Source organism: Gigantopelta aegis, chromosome 10, assembly GCF_016097555.1.
Source record: "Gigantopelta aegis isolate Gae_Host chromosome 10, Gae_host_genome, whole genome shotgun sequence".
NCBI lineage: Eukaryota > Metazoa > Mollusca > Gastropoda > Neomphalida > Peltospiridae > Gigantopelta > Gigantopelta aegis.
The window spans coordinates 12,984,778-13,003,805 of record NC_054708.1 but is presented as its reverse complement, the minus strand read 5'-3'; the positions used below and the strand labels follow the sequence as shown (position 1 = coordinate 13,003,805).

Sequence of the window (19,028 nt, the reverse complement as noted above, 5' to 3'; positions counted from 1 at the left end):
ATTAAATAAAATTAAAGTTTGTTTTGTTTAACAACACCACTAGAGCACAGTGATTGATTCACCGTCGGTAATTCAGACATATAATCATATAGAAAACCGGCAATATTTTTTCCATTAGTAGAAAGGGATCTTTTATATGCACCAAAAGTTTGTTTTGTTTAACGACACTACCTAGAGCACATTGGATGTCAAACATATGGTCATTTTTGACACAGTCATAGAGAGGAAACCCGCTACATTTTTCATTAATAGCAAATGATCTTTTATATGCACCATCCGACAGACAGGATAGCACATACCACGGCCTTTGATATACATCCAGATGGGGATCGATTCCAGACTGATCGCGAATCAAGCGAGCACTTTAGCACTGGGCTACGTCCTGTCCCCTTTATATTCATCATCCCACAGACAGGATAGCACATACCACGGCCTTTGATATACCAGTCGTGTTACAATAGCCCAATGGGCCCACAGACGGGGATCGCTCCTAGAGCGAGGGCGCATCAGGCGAGCGCTTTACCACCCCGGCGAGGTTCCGCCCCTGCATTATATGAAGGCAATCTTCCTCTAGAAACACCTTTGAAATTCGGAGAATGAGGTGCACCCCCACCCCACCCACCCCATTCACCCCCAACCTTCTCCCTGGACCACCATATTATGAGACAGAGCTAAACTGAATTAAAAAAAGAAAACAAGTCAATTTAGTGCGAGTAGAGTCACATTGTTTGGCCCTCCGTGTGGAGCTATGTCACAAATTATTATTTGTTAGACGGTGGGAAATGAAATAAAAATGTTTCTTTGCTTGCTCTATGGTCTCACTACACAGATGTCATCCGCCATTGAAGATTGCCAATAGAACGGGTTCTCGTTAACACTAACAACATACATTATATAAGCATTTATTTTCACTCCAAAATTAAGAACATTTCAGTTTCAGGTTTTTTACTATATGACCGCATCTGGCTGTAGTACCGGTTCGAACAGGTGGTTCATTAACCGATTGACTTTGGCTGTCTCTTGCGCTATACACCCATGTCCCAAAAGGTCAATGCACACTATTACTCAATAACATGGGCAAAATACAGCCAGAAGGCTTACCATTAAACATACATATTCACCATTTCCTAGAAGTGAATATGTGAACCATAACTTGTGTCACAATTAGTAACTACGGTGGACCGTGATCAATCAACTCTCACCCGGAAGTGATCAGTGTAGTGAGACCTATTTTTCTAGATATGTGTGTCTGCTTGTTAAATAATGCGTGTGCGCGCGTGTGCGTGCCTGCTTGTGTGTTAACGTGATTGCTAATTAAAACGGATTTGTAGTGGTAAAACCGACAGGATGGACTTTTTCAGGCGGTGAATCAGTCTTTCCGGGCATTTTGTACACGCAGCAAATGGTCTGCCATTATCATGCTGATGTCTATGTAAACATAATAGTGGCAAGTACCCTAGAAAGGAAACTAACTGGTGTACTTAGCTTCTGTACGTGCACTCTGTTATCCACAAAACCATAAGCGTACGAGATGGGGGAGGGGAGGGGAGGGGCGGCCAGAGGAGCAAATCATCAAATTCGGGCAAAAATGATAGAGTTTCGGGCATAATGAACTGGTCTGAACCCATCTCACCATATATTTCCATCATTTTCCCACAATATTGGCTGAAATCCATGTAAAGATGCATAATTATTCGTTTGCAACCCTATTTAGCTATTTGGCAGTATTGCTAATACGAATAAATGTGATACAGATTCGGGCATTTGTGTTGAATTCGTACAAAACTCGGCCTGTCCCCCCCCCCCCCACCCCCCAAATATGGGAGCCCGTACGCCTATGCCCAAAACATATTAATAGTAATATGACCATACCTAGACTAAAATAACTAGGGGATGAGTGGGCAGTAAAATATATCAGGGTGGTCCTGGTATAGGGTCTTCTCTTGGGGGGGGGACACGGGGCTCTTTTTAACTAACAACGGCACCTTTTCGTGTTGACCGGCCTTGGTGGCGTCGTGGTTAGGCCATCGGTCTACAGGCTGGTAGGTACTGGGTTCGGATCCCAGTCCAGGCATGCGATTTTTAATCCAGATACCGATTCCAAACCCTGACTGAGTGCTCCGCAAGGCTCAATGGGTAGGTGTAAACCACTTGCACTGACCAGTGATCCATAACTGGTTCAACAAAGGCCATGGTTTGTGCTATCCTGCCAGTGGGAAGCGCAAATAAAAGATCCCTTGCTGCTAATCGGAAAGAGTAGCCCATGTAGTGGCGACAGCGGGTTTCCTATCAAAATCTGTGTGGTCCTTAACCATATGTCTGACGCCATATAACCGTAAATAAAATGTGTTGAGTGCGTCGTTAAATAACACATTTCTTTCTTTTTTTCTTTTCGTGTTATTGTTTTATTTTATTTGTCTCCTTCATCCACTCATAATTCCAGATACGATTTCTTTGGTGTGGAAAGTCTTTAAATATGCATTTGGCGGCTGGCCTCTTGATATTGTATCTCGTGTCTGCATTCTGCCGATACACAGCTTAAATGCAAGATGTAAAGTAACCACACCAGCTTCTTTCTAACTACAGACCTCGTCTCAAAAAAACACATTGAGGCCAGTGATTGACTGCTCCCCTAACGTACATTATGGGGAGCCATTTAATATATTACCATACCGATACCATTTAATACCGATACCATGGCCTGCTGGAAATAAGATAGCACAGAATGAGTCGAGGGTTTGGGACAGTATGAAAAATCAGGATATCTAAGATTATTTCAGCGCATTATAGAATTAAAATGTAACAGAATCAAGAGCTAAATAACACGTGACATAAACGTACAAACATCTCTCTCTCTCTCTCTCTCTCTCTCTCTCTCTCTCTCTCTCTCTCTCTCTCTCTCTCTCTCTCTCTCTCTCTCTCTCTCTCTCTCTCTCTCTCTCTCTCTCTGTGTGTGTCTCTCTCTCTCTCTCTCTCTCTCTCTCTCTCTCTCTCTCTCTCTCTCTCTCTCTCTCTCTCTCTGTGTGCTCTCTCTCTCTCTCTCTCTCTCTCTCTCTCTCTCTCTCTCTCTCTCTCTCTCTCTCTCTCTCTCTCTCTGGACTGGTCACTCTTCATACATGTAGAAGGCAGGACGTAGCCAAGTGGTAAACCGCTTGCTTGTGACGCAATTGGTCTGGGATCAATCTCCGTGTGTGTGTGTGTGTGTGTGTGTGTGTGTGTGTGTGTGTGTGCCACTAAGCTATACAAAGGCCGTGGTATGTACTATCATGTTTATGATATGTTGCATATAAAAGACCCCATGCTGCTCCTAGGAAGGAGTAGTCCATGACCTGGCTGCAGCGGGTTTCCTATCTAATATGTGTGGTCCTTAACCATGTGCCCGATGCCACATAACGTAGATCACAATGTGTTGAGTGTTTTTAAATAAATAGTCATTCCTTCCTTTGGGGCGGGACGTAGCCCAGTGATAAAGCGTTCGCTTGATGCGCGGTCGGTCTAGGATCTATCCCCGTCGGTGGACCCATTGGGCTATTTCTCCTTCCAGCCAGTGCTCCACAACTGGTGTAACAAAGGCCGTGGTATGTACTATCCTGTCTGTGGGATGTTGCATATAAAAAATCCTTTGCTTCTAATCGAAAAGAGTAGCCCATGAAGTGACGACAGCGGGTTTCCTCTCAATATCTGTGTGGTCCTTAACCATATGTCTGACGCCATATAATCGTAAATAAAATGTGTTGAGTGCGTCGTTAAATAAAACATTTCCTTCCTTCCTTGAACTAGTCTCAGAGACGTGATGAAACGTAACATGAATATGAAACCTCTAGGCGTGGCTATTAAAACAAACTGTCATGGGATTGTGTCTGAAATAGTTATTAACAAGATTTGTTTTTTGACACTTGTGTTTTCTAAATCGAGATAACCAAATAAACAAAGTTGGAAAATGTATAAAGAAAAATGCCAAGTCTCATGTAAATTAGATCATGAATTTTGGAATAGTGTCAAGTTCTTGCAAATGTTTTTTTTTAGGTTTTTTTTTTTTAGCAATTTCACACATCGCCACATGGTTTAATCATCGTGTTACCTGTGATTAATTTCGTCTCCGTTAAAGTTGATTACTGTTACCGTATGACGCGTACTGTTATTGTGAAACGTGGATTAAACACATTAATTGTCGTCGTCAACATGAATGCCTTTAAAGAACTTTGATGGCGGGACGTAGCCCAGTGGTAAAGCGCTCGTTTGATGCGCGGTCGGTTTGGGATCGATCCCCATCGGTGGGCCAATGGGCTATCTCTCGTTCCAGCCAGTGCACCATGACTGGTATATCAAAGGCTGTGGTATGTGCTATCTTGTCTGTGGGATGGTGCATATAAAAGATCCCTTGCTACTTATTGAAAAATATAGCGGGTTTCCTCTCTATGACAATATGAATCATAATATATGTCAAAATTACCAAATGTTTGACATCCAATAGCCGATGATTAATAATCAAAGTGCTCTAATGGTGTCGTTAAACAAAACAAACAAACTTTAAAGAACTTTGATACAATAATATTTAATGATGTCAGGGAACATTTTGTTCAACATCATGTCGCTATTTTCTACGCACGTTTCAGAGATCGCTACGTAATTATTTTACAACATAAATTTTCAATAGACAAACAAAGTCCCTGTTTATTCACAAATGACGTCGTTTTATTCTAAAGCAAAATTCTTCAAAGAAGCGAAAAGGTACAATGGAGCCTTTAAAACAGTTTAACGACATAAACCTTCAAGTAAAGATGTATTAATTCAGGGTCGTAGCTAGGATTTTTTGTTGGGGGGGGGGGGGGGGGGGGGGGCAACTGAGTAGTTAATAGTCTAAAACTCCTTAAACAATTAAGAAAATTTTCTTTAAGTTTCTATAATTCTTTCCGGATTTTTTTCGGGTAGGTGCCCCCCCCCCCCCCCCCCACCCCCGCTAGCTACGGCCCTGCTAATTGATTAACTAATGATTCTTACCGTCATCATATGAGGCCCAGGGCTGCTGTAAGTCCCTTTTGTTATTTCTGATCTGCAATAGACAGACAAAGAAACAGACAGACAGACAGACAGACAGACAAAGAAACAGATAGACAGATAGTTTAACAGATAGTCAAGTAGGCAGGCAGAAAAAAAAATGAAATAAAATGTTTTGACATTTTTATTTATCATTAATAATTAATTACTTTTTAATGAAAATATTAAAAAATAATAAAATAATAATAATAAAGAAATTCAAGATCATAGAGTAGGCGATGATATTTCTGTAATCGATAAATATTTTAGTTGTTTCTATATTGTCTATAACAATATGCGAACGCGAGATGAGTAAGCGTTGAATTACATTTAAACACCCCCGCTCTGTACTCTATGTCAGCGACACCCCCTATGAGAGTACGTGTTATATGACAACTAAACAAAACAGCTGAAATTCAACCGAATCGAGCATTTCCAACAAATCTGACGTCAGAAGTGTACAACGCCAAAGGAAATGAATGTCACTTGTTAATTTGATGTGACAATCCACGTCTTGGGGCGTTAATAATTCGAGCTTGGTTTCCAGTCCAAGAGGCACGGGTTATAAGTCAGCCAATGGCTACGAACGGATGATCACGTGCAAATTGTATGTCATGAATCAACGATGACGTGTAGATTACGTGTCATGATAGGGGGATAGCGGTCTTATATAAATGCATATTTGTCGCGTTGGTTTCCAGGAACGAGATTTCGCTTAGTGACAGTCGAAATGTTTACAGGGCATCTAATTTAAAATAACTGGTGTGTGTGTGTGTGTGTGTGTGTTTGTGTGTGTGTGTGTGTGTGTGTGTGTGTGTGTGTGTGTGTGTTTGTGTGTTTGTGTGTGTGTGTGTATGTGTGTGTGTGTGTGTGTGTGTGTGTGAGTGAGAGAGAGAGAGAGAGAGAGAGAGAGAGAGAGAGAGAGAGAGAGAGAGAGAGAGAGAGAGAGAGAGAGCAGTACAAAATAAACAAAAGGGATCAGGGTCTAATAATATGGGGGGGGGGGGAATCAAATATCGCGATGTACTTTTTTTTTTTTTTTTTTTTTTTTTTTTTTTTTGTGTGTTTGCTATTCATTCTTTGATGAGAAGCAGTTAACGATTTTGGGCGCTAAGTGTTTCAGTCCACAGTAGCAGATCCAGAAAGTTCATTTGGGGGGGGGGGGGGGGGGCAGTGACATGAAGTGGAATGCCAAGGGAAAATTGGGGAGGTTTGGAGGGGGATCGTAAAAAAATGAAAATTAATATATAATAAAATTATAACTATCGCAAATTTAGGGGGGCCCGCCCCCCCCCCCCCCCCCCCCCCCCACCCCCCACCCCCCACCCCCCACCCCCGATCCGCCTCTGCTCCAGTTACAGATTCAAGACAGTCAAAGAAACCGTTTTCCAAAATAAAAGACAACAAACATACAAACAAAACTGAAACAAAGAAAAACTAAATGAAAGTAGCCGGCACTAGTAGTTGAAAGGGTAACTTATACGACAGATTTCTTATTATATTGTTTAGGCCATAACCTACTTTATCCATGACTTACGAAGTACTGGGGTTTAGAAAATCAAACATACTAACATTACTGTTATTTGAATAGGTTCCCATGGAAACACAGCTAATGTTCCGAATTCTGTATGACAAACTCATCAAGTAGAATCGGCAAATGAATTATTTCCACCTGCCATTGTTAGAATATGTACTGAATCATTAGGATTAGATTTCCAATACCAGTATTTTCTTGTCTGGCATTTTTTTTTTTTTTTTTTTCTCTCTTTTTTTTTTTTTTTTTTTTTTTTTTTTTTCGGTGTCTGTGTCTGTGTGTGTTTTTGGTTTTTTTAGTTGGTTTTTTGTGGGTTTTTTTGTGTAATTGTTTTTTGTGATTTTGTTTTTGTGATTTTGTTTTAGAAAATATTGATTTTGATAATTAGTGTCATTGACCCTGGTTTCCATGATATGTACTTTTCTATTTCGCATATAACGCATTAAAGGCTCATACAGATTGGATGCGGTGCGTGCGTGCATGCGGTCTAGCTGTTGCGTCTGAAGCGGCTGTGGCTTGCGTTTAGGGCTTATACACCAGTTACGTGGCTGACTGCTTGCGTTTTGCTGGCGCACGCATCACAGGCAACCAGTCTAGATCCTTTCATTGAAACTAATGGGGGTGGGGGGGGGGGGGGGGGGGGGGGGGGGGGTAGTCGGACCGCACGCAAGCGCCGCATCCAGCATTCTGTACCGGATCAAGTCCCTGGCCATCCAGAGACAGGACCCGGGATAGACATGCCTGAAGGTAGTACTAAACCAAATAACTTCCGGCTGGGTCGAGGTGCACCGAACTTTTGATAGAGAAGTGAACACCACAAGTCCTGTGATTGGTGATATATGTGAGTGTGTTGGTTGTAAAAAAAAAAGAGTTTCATCTGGGCAAAAACATTTATGCAATTTTATTTCTTCTAGTACCACTGTGTCAAGTAGCCTTGTGCTTGAAACATGTATGGGGTACCTGTAAAATTTAAATTTTGTGCGGAACTAAGATAGTCATAGATGCTACCTGTTATCTCAGAAATGAGCAGCTTGACCCCCAATATTTTCTGCTACAGTTTAAGGGTGAGGTGTGGTAGTATTTATATCCCTGGCATTTATGTCGATTGATACGCTGCAGGTAGGAATTTTAGCTATATATGTTACTATTGTCGTCTATGGGATTTGATTTGAAACTTTAGTGGTATAGGTGCATGTTAAAATAGTTCCAAGTCGAAGCCGCATCCAGTGTATATGAGCCTGTACTCTTGTACTTACCGTATATCCCCCAAGACAAGCAGGTTCCTCTTCTATGTGATATGAATATATATGACCACTATTTGAAAGCCAGCTGTTAGGTACACTTTTAAAGATTTTAACTGTTCCGTCCAGTGCTCGTCGAATGGTACATAAAACGATGTGGAATGTGCGTCGTGTCATCGGTACTGAGTTCGTAACCCGGTACCGGCTCCCAAAAGCGAGTTTAACGACTCGATCGGATTGGTAGTTGTAAGGCCATTATACCGACTTCTCTCTCACTAACCACTAACAACTAAGCACTGTCATGGACAGATGTCCCAGACAAACAGTCTAGGTAGTTCAGGTGTGTGCCCAGGACAGCGTGCTTAAAACTTACAATTCGATATAAGCAGGAAAATAAGTATAAATAAAATTAAATGATATGCTCTGTGGGAAGATCACTGCACCCTTCAGTAACGTTTGGTTCGATTATGCCGCCGTCTCGTGAGTTTCTCTCTAAACCAAGTATGACAACTACACAATATGACAGACACCTAGATTGAAATGTGAACCGGCATCTGTGGCGCAGTGGATAAGCCATCGGACTACAGGTTGGTAGGTACAGGGTTCGCAGCCCGGTACCGTCTCCAACCCAGAGCGAGTTCTTAAGGGCTCAGTGAGTAGGTGTAAGGCCACTACACCCTCTTCTCTCTCACTAACCACTAACCAACTAACAACTAATCCACTGTCCTGGACAGACAGCCCAGATAGCTGAGGTGTGTGCCCAGGACAGCGTGCTTGAATCTTAATTGAATATAAGGACGAAAATAAGTAGAAATGAAAATTGAAATGTGTTTGGGTTGTCTTTAAAGGTTGCACTGTATCAAATCAGAAAGGCCCACCCTTTTTGGAACATTTATTTCAGGCTATAAATAGTAATAGGAGTATGTTTGGGGTATGTGATGGCCAGCCCGTTAAAAAAATAACGTCAGTTAATTGTTAAAATAAAAAAAGACGCATAATTGTTTTTTTAAATTCTCCCCTTCCCTTTTTATAAATAATTCATAATTTCTCCTTCCGCCCTTGACCAAGCCGCAGAAGGGCCCGGGGGGGGGGGGGGGGGGGGGGGGGGGGGGGGGGGGGGGGGGTTTGAGATTTAGATGTGGGAATGAAGTTTGTTCTGTTTAACGACACCACTAGAGCAAACTGATTTATCAATCGTCGGCTATTGAATATCAAACATGGTCATTTTGAAACACACATAGAGAGGAAACCCGCTTCATTTTGTTTTCCATCAGGATCTTCTATATGCACCATCCAACAGACAGGATAGTACACACCACGGCCTTTGATATACCAGTCGTGGTGCACTGGCTGGAACGAGAAATAACCCAATGGGTCCACCGACGGGGATCGATCCCAAATCGACTGTGCATCAAGCGAGCCCTTTACCACTGGGCTACGTCCCGCCCCATGTGGGAATGAAGAAAATGTTTAGCCTAATCAGAGAGTTTCGTCTTACGTTACATGTTATTACAAATGTATTATTATTATTGTTGTTGTTGTTGTTGTTGTTGTATACTGTCTGGGTGTGTTGATGTGCTGCTTATATCTTGAACCTGAAATTGAACTTGATATCAGTTTTATGACCAAAAAAATTAACATTATCAGCGATGGAAATAGATTTGGTCCAATATAACTCGAAACAACCCTTCCTTTACCAACATTATTAGTCTCCTGAATGCATCGAAATATTCTAATGATTTTTTTTAAATAAAAAATTGGTTATACACTTTGAGATACCCCATGTACAGAAGATAAACTTATGTTTGTATCATGATCCTTACTAACCACTAACCGTCCTCCCTAAATCCTACAGTAGATTTGTATTCCCAGGACAGCGTGCTTGGACGTTAAATGGCTGTAAAGGTAAAATAAATTGAAGTATAAATGTTTCTGATATTGACGTTTAGCAGTACAGGATATTTCGAAATCCACCTCCCCCCGGAACTTAGAGATATAAACGTTATAAATGTTCTAAATCCATGCCCTGCGTCTTAACCTTTTTTCTGCGAACAAGGCTTTACTGACACTGTCGTTCTGATATTGTAACAGGGGCGTAGGCTAGGGTGTGTGTCGGGGATTCGAACGACCCCCCCCCCCCCCCCCCACACACACACACCCACCCCGCTGAGGTTAAAACAATTTATTACAGGTGTCAAGGGGAAAATTATATAAAGAAAAGGGTCCACCCAACACTCACTCCCCCACCCCCCCCCCCCCACCCACCCCCTACCCCACCCCCCACCCCCCACACACATGTTCAGATCACGCTACGCCCCCGTGTCACGTCTGAAACTGACCGTTTCTTGGTCTTGTTATTTATCGGCAGTATTTGAAATAATAGAGTAGAGAAAATCCCGTGAATATTTATATACATAATTCACGATTCATTGGTTTATATATGGTCTCAATGTGTCAGTATTTGGCAGAACGCATGGCTATAATTGTTGATTTGCATGAGAGTTAAACCATTCAGTCCTTGGGATACAGAAATAGAGAATACTACACGAGTGACCGTTGGATACCAGTTATTTTTCAGTTGTTTGAAACAAAACATATTTAACGAGCGAGAAATTGCAATGGCTGGATTCGAACCTGCTTCGCCGATTTGGTGTGATATTAAACAACTTTCATCCACACACACACACACATACACACACACACACACACAGAGAGAGAGAGAGAGAGAGAGAGAGAGAGAGAGACACACACACACACAGAGTATGAGTGCGTCTCTCTCTCTCTCTCTCTGTCTCTCTCTCTCTCTCTCTCTCTCTCTCTCTCTCTCTCTCTCTCTCTCTCTCTCTCTCTGTTTCTTTAAATCAGCCTCGTCAATTACTGTAGCCTAAAAGAGCCTATTGGCATTTAATGTCCAGATCGTGAGGATCTGTTCGATTTCTCTACACTCGATTCCGTGATTAAAACTTGATAAAGTAATCTAATACGAAAACAGATGGGAATTCTGGGTAAACATGAGGACGCGCAGATCAAACAGTTTATGTTGTCAGTTTTCGTGTTTGATATTCATTAGAAAACTCTTCTCTCAAATCCAGGCAATCGTTTCGCCGAACCGGGCTTTTCTCTGCCAGTAAATCTGTTATAACCATGGGACCCGGCAGCAATTTCGTTTGGCAGGTTCTAATTTCTACATGTTTCGCTAGCCTGCCAAAATAATTGCAGCTATTTTCTATGCAATCGTTTTCCGAAAGTCTCAAGGGCCGTACCTAAAGCCATTTACAGAGGTAGGAAAAGGGACGGAATAGAATAGAACAGATATTTAAAGGGACATACCCTAGTTTTTAAACACTAAGGCATATTTTTTACTATTATAGCCGTTTTTCGATAACTGAAATCATACTTTACTTAGATTTTATTGTTTAGATTATCAATTTCCGTACATTTGAAGTGTTTTTGGTCATCCTGGTGTTTTTAAATATCAAAAAATGCATTTCTCATATTTTTTAAAACGCACGTGCATCTGAGAAGTAACAGTTATAGAATCAAATTTTAGTTTATTTTTAGAGGGTATTTCACTATTTCAAAGTCACAAACTCATGTTTCATGTTATCCAAATGTGTTACAGGTTTGTAGAGTAACTAAACTTAGTGTTAATTTTCACGGTTTGAAACTAGGGTCTGTCCGTTTAACGACACCCCAGCACGAAACGTACATCGGCTATTGGGTGTCAAGGAAAGGGACGGAGACAGTGAGAACATCACTGACTATCGATTTATCACCCAGAAACATCCCTACCCATGTAATGGAAAGAGGGAAGGCAATTGTTTTATTATTTAACAATGCACACAATACGGTTATATGCACCCGCCTGCTACCGATTTGATCGGGCTGCTGTTGCTCCCTTGCACCTGCCAGTGCAGGCGGTCCCTCCTCTCCTCTCCCCAACCCCCACCTTTCCTGTCATGGACGAAGGAGCCGGCCAAGGCCGGCTCTTTTGCCCACGACAGCCGTGCGCTACAACAGCTTGTTCTAAATGTGCACGTAAAACCCTATGACCTGACCTGACCTGACGGTTATATGATACCGGACCACACAGAGATAATGAGAACAAAAATCCGCTTTTAGCACGCCATAGCCTACTCTTTTCGATTAGCAGCAAGGGTTCAGTTCGAACTCACTTTCATTTCAGGATTATTATAGAGCCGTAAATGTTTTAGTGTGTGTGTGGGGGGGGGGGGGGGGGGGGGGGGGGTGGACTATGGGCAAATGGGCACATGGACTGACTCCTGAAGAGGGCACTTTTGTAAACGTTTGACATTCATGTAATGAAAATTGTACACAAATTGGGTTTTTTAAAAAGGCATTTAAATTGTTTAGGGATCGAGAGAGTAGATCTCTAGAATGCTATTTATGCTAGGGAGTATGCTTTTTCTGAAGAAACCTGAAGCGTATGTGCCTTTATTTGAATATATTTTTAAAACAAGTTTTTGTATGTTTTAAAACTCGGGTGATAAAACTGTTGGCTACTCTCCCTTGGTTTCTGGACCTATTGGGCTATTTCTCGTTCCAACCAAAGTTCCACAACTGGTATAACAAAGGCCATGGTATGTACTATCCTGTTTATGGGATACTACATCGCTACATATAATCCCTTGTTGCGTAGAGGCAGTGGGTTTTCTCTCTTCTTATCTGTGTTGTCCTGAACCATGTCTCTAACACCATATAACCGTAATTAAAACTGTGTTGAGTGTGCTGTTAAACAAAACGTGTCTGCATCCTCCCTGTATATGTGTGTGGTCCGGTGCCATATAACCGTATTTAAAAGTGTGTTCAATGCGTCATTAAATAAATGGGCTTTTTTCTTCCTTCTTTCCAATACATGATGTCGGGATGTTTCCCGGTGATAAAACGATCGTTTGATGTCAGATGGGTTGTAAACCGGTTTTTTCACTCGCCCCAGCCAGTCTTCAACGACTGATGCACTAAAAGCCGTGGTATGTACTGTTCTGTTTATGGAAAATGCATATAAAAGATCCCTTTCAGCTACTATCGTGTAGGTTGGCCTAAATCAGGTTTTCTCTCTCAGTAGTCTGGGAATCAAAACCAACCTCATTCTCAACCACTTTGCAGAGACGGGTCCAAGGGGGGAGCAGAGGACCCGCCCTCCCCCTAAAACTATTCAACTGCCCACTTTTCTCCTCTTTTGTGTTTTGTTTTTGTTGTTTTGGGGGGTTGTTTCTTGTTTTGTTTTTTGTAGTTGTTTTTGGTTTGGGTTTTTTTTCCATTGGGGTTGCCCTTTTGACGAGTTTGTCCATGTTTCCATGTATCGTTAGTCCCCTCCCCCGCAAAATATTGCCTTGATCCGCCCTTGCTTTGTTACCAAATATTTGCAGTAATATTTAAAATGACTATGGTTGTACTACACATAGATAACTCTCAGACTACTCACCTTCGTTTCCTGAAAATTCTGTTTCCCATTCGGACTATCTGAAGTTCATATCATTTGTATGTTGTTCAGTTGCGCGAGCGTTTCGACGTCATAAACGATGACACGTGACGTCAACATAGCAACCTATTGTGTATCATGCTCTTGTTGATTGAATAAATAATGATAGTAAAAGTTTATTGGGATGTTCGTTTATCATGGATTTACTGTTTTGATGTGCAACCTGCATTCGACTGTTGTAAAGGTATGTACTCATACGAAATATATTTCAACTGTGACGTAATATAGAACTAGAATTGGAGATAACTGTGAAATGATGTGAGACTTCGTAATAATTGTAAATAATAACTAATATTAAAAACGGAGGTTGGGATGTGTTTAAAAATACATTTTGAATTTGCTTGTGTGTAATTTTGCAAAATGTCTGTACAAGTGGAAGGCTCATATCACAAGCCCTGTTTATCGCAAGCCCTGTTTATCGCAAACCCAGTTTATGGCAAGCCCAGTTTATGGCACGTCCTGTTTATCGCAAGCCCTGTATATGGCAAACCCTGTTTATCGCAAGCCCTGTATATCGCATGCCCTGTTTATCGCAGGCCCTGTTTATCGCAAGCCCTGTATATCACAAGCCCTGTTTATCGCAAACCCAGTTTATGGCAAGCCCTGTATATCGCATGCCCTGTATATCGCAAGCCCTGTTTATCGCAAGCCCTGTTTATCGCAAGCCCTGTATATCGCAAGCCCTGTTTATCGCAATCGGTGTTCCGACAGACCTGGAACAGGAAACATTTAACTTCAGACTCGTGATTCAGCTGTGTTTTATTGTTTGTTGTTGGCTGGGGTTTTGTGGGGGTTTTGTGGGGTTTGTTTTAGACCAAACCAAATGAATCATGTTCAGGTGTAGTCTGTTTTGAAGCTGACATGTGGCGTAGTTGTCGGGGGTAGGAAGGAGGGGACTACTAACAGCAGTTGTTAACATCTAAGCGTACAAAAACAACGCTTATTTGTTGTTTTGTTTTTAACCCACTCCATCTCCTGAACAAAAAATGTATGTTTAAGGGATAGTCTAATATAGTTTTATTTTTTTATTTTTTTTTGTGTGTGGGAAGGGCATTATTCCACTCACCCCCCCCCCCCTTCACACACACACACACACACACACACACACATACACACACCAGCCACCCACACCCCCAACGTACGATTTGAACGTTGTTGAACATGTTGGTAATTATTGTGAGCGGTTCATAAGTTTATAACACTCATTATTTCTGGAAACATTAAATGGTGCATACCTTTATCATAATAATTAACTTTTGAGGGAAGTAAAGTGAAAACAATACACGATTTTAAAAATGAAATCAGATATTATGAACATTATCTTCGGAAGCTATTTAAAGTCTTGTATATTTTAATGGACCCCACCCCCAGCGCGAGATCATGAATTTATGCAGGGCTGTGTCTAGACTGTGATGAGCGAAGTTTCTAGGGGATGGGGTCGAGACAAGCTGTCCCGGAAAACGTGATATTATACATCAAAGTGATGTCTTCCCGTCAAGATGAGGTATGGTGTGGAATTGTGTATTACACATATATTTAACCCTCCCCCAGCAAATGCGCCTGCCCCCCCCCCCCCCCCCCCCCATCCAGCAATATATGGGTACTTTTATACGTTTCAAAATTAATTATTAATTTTATGAATTAAGGCAACTGCACACACACAGGCGCACGTATCATACATCAAAGTAATGTCTTCCCGTCAAGATGAGGTACGGTGTGGAATTGTAACACTGACGCCGTCAAGATCTAATTTGCTGTATTTTGTGGAAAATAATCACCAGGATTGATTTTTCTTAAGTCCCGTTTCAGAAAAAGCAGTTCGTCTACTTAACGCTGCGTTCGAAATGTTTATCTTTTAAGCCGTTTTTCACGTGAGTTATTTGTTATTGAGCCTAATTACCCATAGATTCTCACAAATAGTTTTTCATATTTGATGCCACAAAATCCATATTTACTGCACTCGATTATGTTATCTTCAATACGAAGCAAAGACTGTATTTTATCTGTGATCATTTGGTTTTATCACTCTGGAGAATACATTCCAGCAAAATAAAATTTCGTGCGTAGTAACCTATATTAGATATTATACACCGCAGGGGTCGAAATATTGCCGTCCCGTCCGGTCTTTGCCGCTCAACATCACCACGTTGAGCCGGAAGATTTTCTTCCGTTATTTATTTTACGTTTATATTCACGCTTTAGTTCGAATCAGTCATGTGTGGTCCGGAAGGTTTTGATTCGCCGATCATCATTCGGGTCGGCAGAACCTGCAGTTTACCGGACCGTACATCCGGCAAGAATGTTAGCCTAGTTCAACCTCGGTACCGTACTTACTTACTTTTACCGGCCTCGGTGGCGTCGTGGCAGGCCATCGGTCTACAGGCTGGTAGGTACTGGGTTCGGATCCCAGTCGAGGCATGGGATTTTTAATCCAGATACCGACTCCTAACCCTGAGTGAGTGCTCCTCAAGGCTCCGTGGGTAGGTGTAAACCACTTGCACCGACCAGTGATCCATAACTGGTTTAACAAAGGCCATGGTTTGTGCTATCCTGCCTGTGGGAAGCGCAAATAAAAGATCCCTTGCTGCTAATCGGAAGAGTAGCCCATGTAGTGGCGACAGCGGGTTTCCTCTCAAAATCTGTGTGTTCCTTAACCATATGTCTGACGCCATATAACCGTAAATAAAATGTGTTGAGTGCGTCGTGAAATAAAACATTTCTTTCTTACTTACTTTTAACTAGCTTAATGTGCTCATATACCACTGTGGTTTCGAACACGCCTATCCCGAGTCCGGCCTCCGATAAGATCGGGCAGGAAACCTCGGTACCGTACTCAACCCCCAAACATATCTTAAATTATATCTAGAGTGTTGTTCCAGATTTTGTTTTTGGACTGGTACCTACTTCTAGTGTAATCATACATACGATTTTCAACCGTGTGTGCCGCCATTTGTAAAAATTTGGTTTGTTTAACAACAGCATTAGAACATATTGATTTATTAATCATCGGCTATTGAATGTCAAACATTTGATAATTTCGACATATAGTCTTAGAGAGGAAACCCGCTATATTTTTCCATCAGTAGCAAAGAATCTTTTTTATGCACGTTCCCCACAGACAGGAAAGCACATACCACGGCCTTCGACCAGTTGTGGTGCACTAGTTGGACAGAGAAAAAATTCCAATCAGTTGAATGGATCCATTAAGATGGTCCGATCCTGCAACGTAAGCACCTCAGGCGAGCGCTCAAACGACTGATCTAAACCCCTCTCCCCGCCATTTGTAATGCAGTTTGTATACACGCGTTCGTCAACTAGCCGAACATTTCTCTGCATGTTGATCGTTCCTGATGGAATCAATACTAGGAAATCAACTTTGGATCGCCCTGGGTTAGCTTCGTTATGGACGACATATTCGCTTCATCAATCATCCGCCAATCTGGTGCAGCGCTCAGATAAAACAACACAATTGCGTGGAACCATCAAGAATGTTTTGTTTTTTTGTTTTTTAAAACAGAAAAAAGAAGAATGAAAAAAAAGAAAAAAAAAGTAATTTGGCTATCTCAGTGTTAGCTCTCTTTTTTTTTTACTTTCTTGACTAGAACGCACAGCCAGTATTTTGATGCTGGATGATGATGGCGATCACGATGATGATGATGGTTATGGTGGTGGTGGTAGTAGTTATGACGATGACGATGATGATGATGATAATGTTGATGATGATGGTGGTGGTGGTGATGGTAGTAGTTACGACAACGATGATGATGATGATTATGATAATGATGATGTTGACGATGGTGGTGATGACGACGATGATGACGACGATGACGACAATGATGGTGGTGGTGGTGGTGGTGGTAGTTACGACGATGATGATGATAATGTTGATGATGGTGGTGGTGGTAGTAGTTATGATGATGATGATGGTGGTGGTGGTGGTGGTGATGATGATGATGATGATGATGGTGGTGGTGGTGGTGGTGGTGATGATGATGATGGTGGTGGTGGTGATGATGATGATGATGATGATGACAATAATGATAATAATGGTGATGATGATGATGATGACGGTAATGATGATTATAGTGCTCGTGGTGGTAGTAAACAGGATGACAACGAAGACGACGATGATGATGATGATGATGATTACTCAGTTAAAATTAAAATTCGCTGCCCGATACATGACAAACGCAACGCTTCTTCATGACCAACTTCAACGGAATACCAACAACAACAACGGATATATTTTTTGTACATGGTAACACATACCACGGTGTTTGATGTACTAGTCGTACAGCATGCACATAAACACGTTAGGTCCAGTGCCGGTAATCGATCCTACCATCTGTGAAACCTGTTGTTTTATACATCCCCGATGAAACATAAATTGCCACGAGCGGTGCATATTGTACTGGTGGGGCTTAGATGATTTAATGAAACGGGATCTGTTCCCGACCCGAACTCTTAACTTGGCTCATGAATACTAGTGAATGGTGATCATGTTTTATCGCCATCCACCAATCTTACACGATACTGTAGGTTATTACACTTTTTTACCATTAGCTCAGTCATTACTTATAACTTTTGGATTAAATTATTAAGCTGGCCAAAAATCCAACATATTTTTGTCGTTCTGGGCTCGTGCTTATAAAACCTTTACAATCTGGACAGAAATCTTTAATGACGTCACACACATGCAATTTGTACGGCGTTGCCATGGTGTTAAAGTCTCACTGTATTATCACTGATCAATTTTTTCGGACGGAACTACTTTTACATTAGTTATGATCAGCAAATGAACGTTGTATTGTTTAAAGTAACTTATTCTTTTATTTTCAATTCATTGTTTTGATTTTTACGTACCTTGTTCAAGACAGTTTTTATTTTAAAAATATGAAAAAGGATGTTGTTATTAAATGACTATTTTGTTTTAGTGTATAAATAGTGCAGGCGACACACTACTCTGGAAGACGGTAAAGTTGTTCATTTCATTAGCTTTTCCTTTTAAGTGGATTGCCGGATAAATAAATCAGCTGGTGTTTTGTCTTAATATATCGGCTTTATCGTTCTCAGGATCAATGGCGATTGGCACTTGGCAGAGTTTTGCGACATTCGCCGTTCTAACCTTCGCAGGATAAAGCCGATGTCTTAAGTTTGTAGCCAGTTATTGTCTATAACAGAATCACGGCCTTTGATATACCAGTCGTGGGGTATGGATGGGATGCGTAAATCCCAGTGAGTCCTCTGAGGGGGTTGGATTCTAAAACACCTCAGCAGGGCTCGAAATGGGAAGTGAAATAAGGCCTGCAGTTATGTTATCAAATTAGCAGTCCTGCTAAGAACAAATATGGCCTGCTGGAAATAAGAATGCATGTAGTTTAGGATAGTGTGTGTTCCTGTCTGTGTTGAAGTGCATATAAAAGATCCCTTGCTGCATTAAGAAAAATGTTGCGGGTTTCCTCTGATGACTATGAGTCAGAAATACTAAATGCTTGATGATTAATTAGTCAATGTGCTCTAGTGGTGTCGTTAAACGAAATAAACTGCAATAAACTTTAGGATAGAGTGTAAAACATTAGGACCTCTGAGATGTGTTTTAGAGCAGTGTGGAATTAAAATATAACAGAATCTTGAGCTAAATAGCAGATGATATAATCGTACTAAAATATGTCTCTTAAAGGGACACACCCTATTTACGGCTATTTGTTAACCA

General features: G+C 41.4%; 1 protein-coding gene and 1 long non-coding RNA gene across 4 annotated transcripts in view; one reads left to right on the top strand and one right to left on the bottom strand.

Annotated features, from left to right (window-relative positions):
* LOC121384435 overlaps positions 1–13,360 on the bottom strand; it is a 20,895-nt gene extending 7,535 nt beyond the window's left edge. Inside the window, exons 1-2 of the long non-coding RNA XR_005959386.1 lie at positions 13,259–13,360; positions 5,002–5,053 (exon numbers count right to left, since the gene is read on the bottom strand). This is a non-coding gene — a long non-coding RNA (uncharacterized LOC121384435). The remainder of the gene's footprint in view (positions 1–5,001; positions 5,054–13,258) is intronic.
* The window catches only part of LOC121384434 (guanine nucleotide-binding protein G(o) subunit alpha-like), a 137,678-nt gene that overhangs the window by 54,054 nt on the left and 64,596 nt on the right, over positions 1–19,028 (top strand). The window contains exon 1 of one of the 3 annotated variants that reach the window (XM_041514827.1): positions 13,392–13,499. The exons of the other annotated variants lie outside the window; for them this stretch is intronic. Within the exon in view, the coding sequence (XP_041370761.1) occupies positions 13,440–13,499 (60 nt within the window). The 5' untranslated portion in view covers positions 13,392–13,439. Of the gene's footprint in view, positions 1–13,391; positions 13,500–19,028 lie in introns of those variants that run through there. 3 annotated transcript variants of the gene reach the window in all.